This window comes from Triticum urartu, chromosome 7A (genome assembly GCF_056163025.1).
Source record: "Triticum urartu cultivar PI428250 chromosome 7A, HENAU_Tu73, whole genome shotgun sequence".
NCBI classification, from domain to species: Eukaryota; Viridiplantae; Streptophyta; class Magnoliopsida; order Poales; family Poaceae; genus Triticum; species Triticum urartu.
Window position 1 is genome coordinate 678,744,597 of NC_141879.1, and position 13,398 is coordinate 678,757,994.

Here is a 13,398-nt window from a genome sequence, read left to right on the forward strand (position 1 = left end):
ATTAATGCAATTCTAGCATGAATAATAAACATTTATCATGATATAAGGAAATATAAATAACAACTTTATTATTTCCTTTAGGGCATATTTCCTTCAGAAGGCCTATGACAGGGTCGAGTGGGACTATCTAATAGCAATTATGACCAAGATGGGGTTTTCTCAGAGGTGGGTAAACAATGTCATGAACCTAGTCACTTTTGTTTCCTATTATGTTTTATTCAATGGGTAGAAATTTGAGGAGTTTAAGCCGAGCAGAGGCATTCGGCAGGAAGATCCGATTTCTCGTTACTTGTTTTTGTTGGCAGCGAAGGGCCTTTCCTGCCTCCTAAAATTTTTAGACCAGTCATCTCAAATTTATGGGATACAAGTGGCGCCGTCGACACCGCCTATTAATCATCTTTTGTTTGCGGATGATATCCTAATGTTCTTCAAAGCTAGTGGTGATGGGGCAAGAGAGATATCAAACCTGTTAGAAAAGTACTGTCAAGCTTCAGGTCAGAGAATTAACTCAAGCAAATCAGTTTTTTAGCAAAGGGTGCCCAACAAATATTAAGGAGGAGATCAAAGGAGTTTTGAATGTCCCCAGTGAGTCTTTGAATGACAAGTAGCTAGGTATGCCATTTGATATAGGTACTTCCAAATATGGAGCGTTCAAACATTTGAAGGACAGATTACGGAACAAGGTAAAATGTTGGATTGAGAAAAACATTTCCTATCAAGGTAAGGAAGTTTTGGTTAAATTTGTAACTCAAGTAGTGTCAGTATTCTCAATGTCTTGTTTTAAGCTACCAAGAGGGTTATGTGAATATTTGAACAAGCTTACCAGGCAATTCTGATGGGGAAGCAAGGAAGGTAAACATAAACCAAGCTGGGTTTTCTGGAAGACTATGACTCAACCAAAGTTTATGGGCAAGGGAGCTCTCCACATGTGATATCATTTTTGAAGGCCGAGCCCTTAATTGGGAACTCATAATTTAGCAAAAATTTCTAATTCTTTAGATGTTGGTCGCCATGTGTGGCTAGGGGCTCCCCATGATCACCTAATTATCCCTGTAAACCTTGAGGCAATCTAATAAAGTGTGGTTTACTGCTAAAAAAATTCTGTAATTTCACAACAAAAAAAAAGCTGATATTTCTTTTTGCTACACAACACACACACAGTCTGGTGTATATTTCGCCCGCTAGGTTCTGAGGATGTCTTCAAGCAACCGAATGACGCTTGCAACTGGTATCTCTTCAGGACCATTGGATCTGGCACTGACGGCCCAGATGCGCATGGTCTGAGAATCACACGGCAGAGCGCAGTTGACAAACACGTGACCCTCCTTATCCATTAGTGACGCGGCGCCTTCTCGTTCGAGTGAGCTGCCGTGACCGGGAGGAAGCAAGGAGGCGAAGGAGCCACAGCAGCCATGGCTCCCGCCACTTCCACCTCGCCGCTATCCCGCCTCCTGCTCAGCCTCCCGAAGCCCAACGCCCAGCCGCCCCTCTGCGCCAATCCGCCGAGCGCGGACTCCGGCGCGGGCGCCACCAGCAAGAACCTCGTCCTCCGCCGGCGCGAGGCCGCGGCAGCCGTCCTATCCGCCGCTCTCCTCACACGCGTCCTCCCCGCAGCGGCCGCGGCAGATGAGTGCGCGCTCGAGGCGACCCCCTCGGGCCTCGCCTTCTGCGACCGCGTCGTCGGCACCGGCGCCGAGGCCGTCAAAGGCCAGCTCATCAAGGTCAGTCGAATTCGAGCCCAACCTCCGCCACAGTGATTAATTAAGTTCTTGATGCACGCGCTGGCTTAGCGTAGTTCCGGTAGTAGTCGCGGGCTGCACGCTGACCGGTTTCGTCGTGGTTTGGCCATGGCGTGGCGCGCGCACTGCAGGCGCACTACCGGGGGATGCTGGAGGACGGCACGGTGTTCGACAGTAGCTATGGCCGCGGGAGGCCGCTGACCATCATGGTGGGCGTGGGGGAGGTGATCAAGGGGTGGGACCTGTGCCTCGCCGGCGGCGAAGGGATCCCGCCGATGAGAGTCGGTACGCGACGCCTCAGCCGAGCTCACGTCGTTCTGCTCTGAACTGAATTCCCCGGTGTGAGTCGGTGCTCTGGTGTGGTTTTTCAGGTGGGAAACGGAGCCTGAGGCTGCCGCCGGAGCTGGCCTACGGGGAGAAGGGGGCCGGGTGCAGGGGGTGGGAGCCCACCTCGTGCGTCATCCCGCCCAACTCCACGCTCCTCTTCGACGTCGAGTACGTCGGCAGGGCATCCTCCTGATCGACCTATCCATCTATGAGTCCATGATCAGGCCTTGTATATGCCATCAGTTCGTACTAGAGGATTCATCGATTGATCGATCGACATTATATGTGGAGCGAGCAAAGACCGTGAATCCTGAGATCAATATGTGCAACTTGTTCTATTTCTATGATCCACGAGTTTATGCATATACGAAACACTTTACCAGGTTTTCGCCAGGTAGTGCAAGGAGCCGATACCGATTGCGGGTGCGCGCAGTGGGCTTTTTGGTAATCTGGATGGTTCTCTTTCCCTTTTCCGCACCCTGTATGTATGTAACGTTTTGCCAAACTGTTGTATTTTCGGTATGATAAGTAATGAAAAGAGGGGGAGCCTTGTTCCACAAAAGGATTATACAACACTCTAAAGGGAACTATAATCAACCAGAGGCATATTTAGTGTCTCTCCTGAACTTAGCCTCTATGTTTCATCGCCTACTTGGGCGAACGGCCATCCACTGCCTCCTTCTCCCATTCCGTCCAACCCATTTCCTCCCATCGCCAGCTGCGCCGGTGTTGTGGCGACGACAATGGTGCTGAGTTTGGTGGGTGAGAGGTATGGGTCTTATCTTGGTTATCAGTAGACATGTGGTGCCATACTAGTGACCGGATCCACACCGATGCCCAGTAAATCTCGTTACATGGTTATTTGGGTTACTATCGCTACCGGAGGCAGTGGATAGCGTCTGTGGTGGATCTCCTATTGATCTGTGGGCAAGCTCATGAAACACATCTGGTGGTGCATCTTGTTTGCAAATCTAAAGATGTTCCTCAGAGTAATAGTTTTATTGAGAAAGAAATCTGTGTGAGCATTGTTAAACAGGTGGAATTTGCTGCCGAGTATGTTTTTCCCTTCTCTTTATAGAACTTAATTTCTAAGGACGTAACACCCTTGAGCATAGGAAAAATTGACACTGTTATACAGCTTGCTGATAGATCCTAAGTGTACCCTGTTAGAATTCTGAAAGATGTTGAAGTCTTATGTGGTATAACTAAGTACCCTAAGATTTCCTTGTTCTTGGTTTGAACCAAGAGAACTTTTGTATTGTTGTATTCGGTAAAACTTTTTTACGTACTGCTAGTGTTGTAGTTGATTGTTTCAAGAAAAAGGTTGATGCTAAATTATGTGGTGATCAAGTTGAATTCAATTTTTCTAGGTTTGTTAAGGAACCAAATACTCTTGATACCAATATGAAAGATGATTTTGCGCAAATTGCTTCAATAGGAATTCTTGTAGATGACCACCTGGAGTAATTTTTGATAGATCATGAGAGTCTTATTACTGATAAAGGTAGGAGACAAATTGATGAAATTTTTCACTTTCAATCACCACTCTTGAAAGTTAATATTCCACCCGATACTTTGGGGAAGCCACCTCCTCGAAAGGGAGACATGGTGTTCGATTTAACACCTCTACCCAAAGGAAACTTAGATGTACTTATCTGGATGAAAAGAAAGTCTATCCTATTATTATCAATGCTACATGTGAATTGTTGGAAATATTCCACCTGGTACTTTGGGGAAGCCACCACCTTCTCCAAACGGAGAGTTGATGTCTGATTTAACACCTCCATCGAAAACAGTTAGATATACTTATCTGGATGAAAAGAAAGTCTATCATGTTATTATCAATGCTACATGTGAATTGTTTGGAAATATGCCCTAGAGGCAATAATAATTGTAATATTTATTTCCAAATATATGATTAATGTTTATGTTTTATGTTATAACTGCTATGGCTCTTGAGTCTGTGATAACCAAGAGGCTCAAGAAACTCATATGCACGTGTTATAATGGTAAAATATATTCCTAGTATTACCTCTAGGAGTAGCTCAAGTGTTGCATGATGGTTCTGTTTTCCTGGTCATAGGCATGAGTTAAGAGTAATTATATTGTTGGCAACATTGCGGGCACGAAGTTAGAAGAACACTTGTGTTGAATTGACCCATGTTGAATGTTATACTTAGAGATGATTTTGCCTCAAGTCTATACTCCATAACATAGGATGTTAACGTATGCACAATTCCTTAGATCATCAGAGTATCGAGTCACTTAATACTGGATGATACACTATGGTGATCATAACGGCGACTTACAAGTTTATTGGAAATGTAGGCCAAGGGACTAGAGAGCTCGAGACTGGGATTTGCTCCTCGAGGATGGAGAGACATTCTTACGGCCCTCTCGGTATGACTGCATCTATCATCGTCTGGCCAGACACAACATGAATTGCTCACGAGGTTGCCGGAACACGAGAACGAGAAAATAGAACAAACCCATAAATTAGGGGACTGGCATAGTGACAATGTGTTTGAGTCATGGGGAAGCCGATATACCACACATCAGGTTTTGTAACATATTGCAAAGCAAAAGGAACAATATATGGTAACCAGATGTTCACTCGGTAATTATTCAAATGAGTATAGGGATCAATATGGATGTCCACAGTTGCGCTATTGATCACTGAATGAAATGTATTTTTGTTGATGTATATAGTCAACAAACATGCAGGGTCACACACTTAAGGGTTTACGATATGTTGAGTTCTATTAGAGTTAGGAGTTTGACACTATATCGCCAGAAAAGTTTTGGAGATAATAGAGATTGTTTCGAGAGAAAACCGGAAGTGTTTCAGGAAAACCGGAAGCGTTTTAGAGAAAACCAAGTTATAAAGGGAAGGTGGAAAAGTTCCGAAGGACCTAATAATAATACGTGAGGGCTTCGGTATTTATTGGGAGACCCCCACCTCCGGATTATTGTAGGTGCCATGGGATGGCCAAATAGCCTAAAGCCTATTAGGGGCGGCAGCCACATGGGCCTAGAGGCCCATTAAGGGTGCCCCTAGCTTGGTCGGAATTGGAGGAGGACTCTGAAGGAAATATGCCCTAGAGACAATAATAAAGTTATTGTTTATATTTCCTTATATCATGATAAATGTTTATTATTCATGCTAGAATTGTATTAACCGGAAACTTAGTACATATGTGAATACATAGACAAACAGAGTGTCACTAGTTTGCCTCTACTTGACTAGCTCGTTGAATCAATGATGGTTATGTTTCCTAACCATAGACATGAGTTGTCATTTGATTAACGGGATCACGTCATTAGAGAATGATGTGATTGACTTGACCCATCCGTTAGCTTAGCACGATGATCGTTTAGTTTGTTGCTATTGCTTTCTCCATAACTATACATGTGATGTCTACTACACAACCTTCTTCTTGTAGACGTTGTTGGGCCTCCAAGTGCAGAGGTTTGTAGGACAGTAGCAAATTTCCCTCAAGTGGATGACCTAAGATTTATCAATCCGTGGGAGGCGTAGGATGAAGATGGTCTCTCTCAAGCAACCCTGCAACCAAATAGTAAAGAGTCTCTTGTGTCCCCAACACACCCAATACAATGATAAATTATATAGATGCACTAGTTCGGCGAAGAGATGGTGATACAAGTGCAATATGGATAGTAGATAATGGTTTTTGTAATCTGAAAATATAAAAATAGCAAGGTAGCAAGTGGTAAAAGTGAGCACAACGGTATTGCAATGCTAGGAAACAAGGCCTAGGGTTCATACTTTCACTAGTGCAAGTTCTCTCAACAATAATAACATAATTGGATCATATAACTATCCCTCAACATGCAACAAAGAGTCACTCCAAAGTCACTAATAGCGGAGCACAAATGAAGAGATTATTGTAGGGTATGAAACCACCTCAAAGTTATTCTTTCTAATCGATCTATTCAAGAGTCCATAGTAAAATGACATGAAGCTATTCTTTCCGTTCAATCTATCCTAGAGCTCGTACTAGAATAACATCTTAAGACACAAATCAACCAAAACCATAATGTCACCTAGATACTCCAATCACTACTAGGTAAAGGGCTATAGCTAATATGGACATTAATGGCGCACCATGTATGTGGTGCGCCACTGCTATATAGGTGCGCCATTAGTGTCCTCATTACTAATGGCGCACCAGACACACGGTGCGCCATTACTAACAAATTTTTTTATTTCTTCAAAACTAGTAATGGTGCACCAAGGCACAGTGCGCCATTACTAGTTTCAACTAGTAATGGCGCACCACACTCTCTGTGCGCCACTACTAACAATTTTTTTTATTTTTTTCAAAACTAGTAATGGCGCACCAGGGTACAGTGCGCCATTACTAGTTCAAACTAGTAATGGCGCACCACAACCAAGGTGCACCACTACTAACAAATTTTTTTTTGCAAAACTTGTAATGGCGCACCACGTAACAGGTGCGCCATTAGTAACCAGGGTTACTAATGGCGCATTATTAGGTGGTGCGCCATTGGTAACCTGAGAGCAGCTAGATATTTTGGACAACCACCTACCACACTCACTTTCCCACTTCATTCTCTCCACCTCCTCCTCCAAGCTTGTATCGGCTGCCTCCTCCTCACCTCATTTGCACCATAGATTCACCCAAATTAAGTGGATAAATTACCTTTTTTTGATAGGTAAGTAAGGGGAAAGCTTTATTTATGTTGTAGATCTACTTTTTTCTCCCTCCAACAATGTGCACATGCACTTTTTATGGCCTAGATCTACGTATGTTTGTGGTGTTGCATATGTTTGTGTTTGGAGGTACCGGTATTTGAAATGCGATAGTTGCCAATATTTTGTCGGAATGTTGATTCATTTCCGTTTCGGCGAGAATTTGGCACTATGCATTCTTTTTTGTCCTATTTTAAGGCAAATTCATGCCAATTTTTTTTGGTTCTAAAATATCGTTTTGCTCTACCTCGTAGGCGACCATGGTCCGCACGATGACTGAAGGCATCGTGAATAGGTTTTTGAGCTCCACGAAGGCCGAGATGCTTCAAAAGAACGAGACGAAGATAAGATGTCCGTGTCGAAGATGCAAGCTGAGGAGCCTTATGGACCAGGATTCTGTACAGGTGTGGGACCACCTGCTCTTGCGTGGTTTCATGGATGGCTATCGGTGGCAAGGTGATGAAGATGATTATGAAGTCGTCCATGGGGGCCGGGCAAGAAATGAGGAAGAGCAGCAAGACACCGCGGCGAGGGCAGACGAGAAGACGAAGAATCTCCAGGACATGATCACGAAGCAAATGCAGTACACAGTCATCATGTACAAGATGCCAGACGTGATGATGAGGAAGATGCCGGAGCAGACGAAGGGCATGATCATGAAGATGAAGATGCCGGAGCAGACGACGATGGACCATCGATGGGCTGGGTGCAGGACCCTCATATTCAAGAGCTGCCGCCCGAGAGTAAGCCAAGCTGGATCAACTGGAGATAGACGCGGTTACTCCATTGTTTGAAGGATGTAGGCCCGAGGATACCCGCCTGAAAGTAACGCTCATGGCTCTAGAGATGAAGGTAAAACACAAAATGACCGACGCATGCTTCGACGAGAACATATGATTCTGGCATGAACATCTTCCCAAGGGGAACAAGTGCCCGACCAGTTTCGAGGAGGCGAAGAAAATCGTGTGTCCTCTGGATTTACCGCACGTGAAATACCATGTGTGCATGAACAATTGCATCATTTATCGGGACGAGCACGCGGAGTCTACCATATGTCCGGTGTGCGGCGTCACTCGATACAAGAAGAGGAAGAAAGCTCCTCGAAAAGTGGTGTGCTACTTTATGATCACTCCTCGTCTGCAGCGATATTTCACGGACCCTAAGCTAGCAAAGCTCCTGCGTTGGCACGCGTATAGAGAGGAGAAGAAGCGAGAAGATGACGGAAATGATCCGGAGATAAATAAAAAGACAAGATGCTGAGTCACCCTAAAGATGCGAGCCAGTGGCAAGCGTTGAACTTCGAACACCCAGAATTTGGGGACGATCGAAGGAATATCATGCTGGGTGCGAGCACCGATGGAGTCAATCCATTTGGCAGCCAGAGAAGCACACATAGCACCTGGCATGTGTTTGTGTGGATGTACAACCTTCCCCTCTGGTTGTGCATGAAGAGGAAGTACATTCACATGAGTATGCTAATTGAAGGGCCGAAACAACCAGGGAACAACATAAATCTGTATCTGGGGCTGCTGAAAGAGGAGCTAGACACGCTGTGGAAAACGCCAGCCAATATGTGGGACGCCGCAGAGAAAGAATATTTCCCTATGAGAGCCGCACTGCTCACGACGGTGCACGACTATCTCGGTTACGGATATGTCGCGGGGCAGGTGGTCCACGGATTTTCTGGATGCGTCAGGTGCATGGATGAGGCGAAGCAGGACACGGAAAGTCATCGCAAAGGCAAAAAGTCCAAGAAGACCAGAAATGAGTACCCTCCCGCGTGCTTCACTCTAAGTCAGGAGGAGATCGAGCAGTTTTTCACCTGCCTCGTAGGAGTAAAACTTCCTTACGGTTACGCGGGGAAGATAAGCAGATACCTAGAATCAGCAAAGCAGAAGTTCAGCGGGATGAAGTCTCACGACTGTCACGTGCTGATGACACAGATACTTCTAGTTGCAATCTGTGGGATCATGGACGCGCACGTCCGTGAAACGCTATTTGGCCTATGCAACTTTTTCGACGCCATCTCTCGGAAGTCGGTTGGCGTGAGGCAACTCAGAAGGCTACAGGAAGAGATCGTGGTGATACTATGCGAGCTTGAGATGTACTTCCCGCCCACATTCTTCGATGTTATGGTGCATCTGCTGGTCCATATCATGAAGGATATCATCCAACTCGGGCCGACGTTCCTACACAGCATGATGCCGTTCGAAAGGATGAATGGTGTCATCAAAGGATACGTTTGCAACATGTCACGTCCAGAGGGAAGCATAGCCAGGGGCTTTCTGACCGAAGAGTGCATCTCCTACTACACGAATTATCTAGGCATCGAGAACCCCGTCGGTCTGCGCGTCAATAGGCACCTCGGCAGGCTCGCTGGATGGGGTCGCCGCGATGGTCACCGCGAAATGCATGTCGACTTCGAGGGTTGACTCGCTGACTTTGAAAGAGCAAACCTAGTCGTGCTACAATACATAGACGTGGTCGATCCTTGGGTGGTAGAGCACAAAACCTTTATTGAGAAGACATACAATGAACGAGGCCAACAGAGGACGGACGGAGATATAATCAAAGAGCACAACTCATGTTTCACGCGTTGGTTCAAGGAGAAGCTTTTGTCATACCCTTTACATGAGGATTCTTCCGCGGAAGAAAAACTCATATTCGCCTTGTCACATGGCGCCGAGCACAACCTGATGACCTATGAGGCGTACGATATCAACGGCTACACATTCTACACCGAGGACAAGGACATGAAGAGCGATGGTTATCAGAACTCCGAGGTAACGATGGAATCCTACACCGGTAATGACAAGGACAGATACTACGGAAGGATCGAGGAGATTTGGGAGCTGAGCTACACTGGAGAGAAGGCCCTGATGTTCCGTGTCAGATGGGCCAAGAGCGTCCTAAAAGAAGACTGGTATTTCACCATCATGGTTATACCCGAAGCCAAACCCAAGACCGCGGGCGCATACGTCACCGTGAAAAATGAGCCATGGGTACTGGCTTCCCAAGTGGACCAATGCTTCTTCATTACCGACCCGTCAAAGCCCAGTCGTGTTGTCGTGAGGAGAGGCAAAAGGAAGATCATCGGAATGGATGGAGTCGCCAATGAGCAAGACTTCGACAAGTACGGCGACCCGAAGATGGAACATGACGACGACGATGAAGTGCCATACACCATAAGAAGAAGTAGGACCACCCTACCTAAAGGTCGTCTGTTCAACAGAAGAACTCCATTTGCGAAAAAGAAGGGCAAGAAGATTGTGAAAAGATAGCTAAGATCGATTGTATTTAAATTGTAGCCTTCATTTCTCGATTGTATTTTGACATATGCATAAATGTTTTCTAAAAAATTATTAGATGCAACTAAAAATCCAAAAAAATATGTTCAAACACTACTAGGGAAAACCCTAGTAGTAGCATGGGTTTTGAGGCTAGCAGCAGCGCGGGTGGCCGCGCTACTAATAAGGCGCTACAACTAACTTATAGTAGTAGCGTGATCCTTACCCGCGCTACTATAGTTGACGATATCAGCAGCGCTTTTTATGAACGCGCTACTATTACTTAGCTGTAGCGATTTCGCAGTCCCTCGCTACTGCTATATCTTTCATCATTTCCCCCCGTACCCATTTACCTTTCAGTTTCCCTTTCAGATACTAGATACTAGGTACTGCTATTAGATATCAAATTCATAAACCATTACTGGGTAGTACTCCCTTCGTTCCAAATTACTCATGATGGTTTTAGTTCAAACCACGACGAGTAATTTGGAACGAAGGGAGTACTAGATAACAATTTAATGCATAGTCAACATGCATCCTCAAGCAGTACAAGGTCATATCAATGGCGATCATCATATGTAGTTCTAGATGATATCGACGATGATCATCATATGTAGTTCTAGATGATATAGCCACGCACACATATGTAGTTCTAGATGATATAGCCACACACACATATGTAGTTCTAGATGATACCGAAGACAACCATCATCCTCAAGCCTGGGCGGTTGGTGTTCCTGATAGTAATTAGGATGGCCTGTACAACACGAAGATTCTTGCCATCGAGGAATTTCGTCCAACCAACTGAGTTTAAGTGTGTGCGACCGTCCGTGTCCACGCGGTAAGTACAGGTTGTGACGGAGCCCCTTGCAGTAAGGCGCAGTCCAGCTGAGCCTTCTTCATCAGGCTCGATACCATAACTCACAGATATGCTCTTTGCCAATTTCTGAATAAGAAAAAGATTTCAATTAATAAATAGCCTCGCAAATAAGTACATATGGCTTATCTACACTATTAATAGTTTCCTTAGATTCTTCACTAATTATCATGTGATCGAACTCTACACTAAAACATATCATCGACTAGATTCCACACAACATACCATATCATTGGACTGTACACTAAGTATTTCATCGGATAATTTGCGTATGTAAGTATAACATACCATATCATGTTGATCAACCGTGGTATTTTTCAGGCGGGTCACGAATGGCACGCCGACAAAGTCAGCACGTGGCGGAATTATGTCCCACAGGTTGGAGACCTCCTCCTCGCTCAACCTTGTTCTTTGAGCTACGATGGCTTCATGAAGTGGGTCCTCATCATCTTCATCGAGTGGGTCCTCATTATCTTCATCATCTTCATCATCTTCATCACCTTCATCACCTTCATCATCTTCCACCAGGTTGAGATAAATGACAGCCAACTTGGGTCTTTCTGCTCTGAAGGAGAAGCTGATCAACTCACCACCAGTAAGACGCATGCGAGCGACCAAACGGGCCCATCCATCTCCTCCAATCCGTGACATATTGCGTCCTTTCTCAACCTCCATAGTGTACGGCCCCCCAGGAGCCTCAAATGTCACAGTGTCTCCTGTCAGCTTGTTGAATTTCAACCTCACATTGCATGGGACGATCTGTGTAAAATAAGCAAAATGACACAATGCAGTAATGCCAACACTAAAAATAAAATAGTTATTACATTTCATCTAATTTCTTACCACTGCATGACGAAAACCCGGCTGGAAGTAGATGCCGAACAGCTTGCCAGTTGCAAGGCTGCTGGCGCACCTTGACTTGCACAGTCGACATAGTGGTGGTGGTGGTGGCGCCATTTTTCCTAAAGAAATATGAGCAAAGGATTAACGATCCACTTCATAGGAAAGAAAAACAGTAGCATGAGATATTTTTGGTTCTTCCGCGAGAAGCAATTTGATGGACAATTATAATCCTAAGATCTAGTAACATATTAGATGACAAGGTACCACCTACATTTTGCCAAAAAGTAACTAAATCAACTAAATGAAAATGTTCTAAATCAACTAAATGAAAATGGTGCATACTAAATCAAGTAAATGAACTAGCCTACTAAATCAACTAAATCAAAATGTTCTAAACCAACTAAATCAACTAGCCTACTAAATCAACTAAATCAAAATGTTCTAAATCAACTAAATCAACTAGCCTACTAAATCAACTAAATCAAAATGCTCTAAATCAACTAAATCAACTAGCCTACTAAATCAACTAAATCAAAATGTTCTAAATCAACTAAATCAACTAGCCTACTAAATCAACTAAATCAAAATGTTCTAAATCAACTAAATCAACTAGCCTACTAAATCAACTAAATCAAAATGTTTTAAATCAACTAAATCAACTAGCCTACTAAATCAACTAAATCAACTAGCCTACTAAATCAACTAAATCAAAATGCTCTAAATCAACTAGCCTACTAAATCAACTAAATCAAAATGTAGGGAGGATGGAGGAGGAGGCCGGTACCGAGTCCAACAAGGAGGAGGAGGGGCCGGCCGGCGGCCAGTGGAGGGAGGACGGAGGAGGAAGGCGGAGCGAGGAGGGGCCGGCCGGCGGCTAGTGGAGGGAGGACGGAGGAGGAAGGCGGAGCGAGGAGGGGCCGGCCAGCGGCGAGTGGAGAGGGAGGACAGAGGAGGAGGCCGGTACCGAGTCCAGCAAGGAGGAGGAGGTGACGGCGACGCAAAGGGAGGAGGGGCGACGGGGGAGGACCGGCGCGGGGGATTGAGAGGGATCCAGTGAGTGTGTGACTGTGAGTGGATCGGATAGAGGAGATAGGGTGGGAGATGGAATGGCTTAGCAGTAGCGCGCTATAGAGAAAGACGCTACTGGTAAACTACATAGCAGCAGCGCCTTTCACAAAGAAGCGCTACTGCTATGTGTCAGCATGTAAAAATAGACTTATAGTTTAATGTATCAAAAATACATTGATCATCAACGATCTTTTTGTGTACAATATGATTTGTCAATATGAGTCCTCACCGGTTTAGAAACAAGTGAAGACTCATATTGCAGCCACAAATTCTACACATAGAGTTCAATGAAGACCAAGTGCTTGTCAAAGTTTGAGGAGTAACATATTTAAGGTGGTAGAAACTCTTTTCACGGAGCGAGGTGGGACTAAATTTTTGTAGTAAACTTAGCAGTAGCGCTTATTGGCGAAATACGCTGCTACTATGCTACGTGGTAGTAGCGGCCGTCGTTATAACGTGTTACTGCTATAGCTAGCCTCGCGGCGGCCTCGTGGGAATTATAGCAGTAGCGCGTCTTTGAGC

General features: G+C 45.0%; 2 protein-coding genes across 2 annotated transcripts; one reads left to right on the forward strand and one right to left on the reverse strand.

The window, feature by feature from the left end:
* The first annotated feature begins 1,324 nt into the window (after positions 1-1,324).
* LOC125521341 (peptidyl-prolyl cis-trans isomerase FKBP13, chloroplastic) lies at positions 1,325-2,445 on the forward strand. The gene is made up of 3 exons (XM_048686398.2): positions 1,325-1,721; positions 1,871-2,024; positions 2,111-2,445. The coding sequence occupies exons 1-3, from the start codon at positions 1,413-1,415 to the stop codon at positions 2,257-2,259; spliced, it is 612 nt and encodes a 203-aa protein (XP_048542355.1). The 5' UTR covers positions 1,325-1,412; the 3' UTR covers positions 2,260-2,445.
* An 8,328-nt stretch (positions 2,446-10,773) lies between these two features.
* LOC147961410 (uncharacterized) lies at positions 10,774-11,922 on the reverse strand. Its single transcript, XM_087538099.1, has 3 exons — positions 11,809-11,922; positions 11,254-11,724; positions 10,774-11,034 (listed from the first exon to the last, which is right to left on the reverse strand). Exons 1-3 carry the CDS (start codon positions 11,920-11,922, stop codon positions 10,774-10,776), a joined length of 846 nt encoding a protein of 281 aa, XP_087394225.1.
* Between the last annotated feature and the right edge of the window lie 1,476 nt (positions 11,923-13,398).

Excerpts from the sequence above, each read along its gene's own strand:
- LOC125521341 (XM_048686398.2), top strand. The coding sequence starts at position 1,413 with ATGGCTCCCGCCACTTCCACCTCGCCGCTATCCCGCCTCCTGCTCAGC. Across the intron at positions 1,722-1,870 it reads TCAAAGGCCAGCTCATCAAG|GCGCACTACCGGGGGATGCT; the intron begins GTCAGTCGAATT and ends CGCGCACTGCAG. Across the intron at positions 2,025-2,110 it reads GATCCCGCCGATGAGAGTCG|GTGGGAAACGGAGCCTGAGG; the intron begins GTACGCGACGCC and ends GTGGTTTTTCAG.
- LOC147961410 (XM_087538099.1), bottom strand. The coding sequence starts at position 11,922 with ATGGCGCCACCACCACCACCACTATGTCGACTGTGCAAGTCAAGGTGC. Across the intron at positions 11,725-11,808 it reads CGGGTTTTCGTCATGCAGTG|ATCGTCCCATGCAATGTGAG; the intron begins GTAAGAAATTAG and ends TATTTTACACAG. Across the intron at positions 11,035-11,253 it reads CGGTTGATCAACATGATATG|AAATTGGCAAAGAGCATATC; the intron begins GTATGTTATACT and ends TTTCTTATTCAG.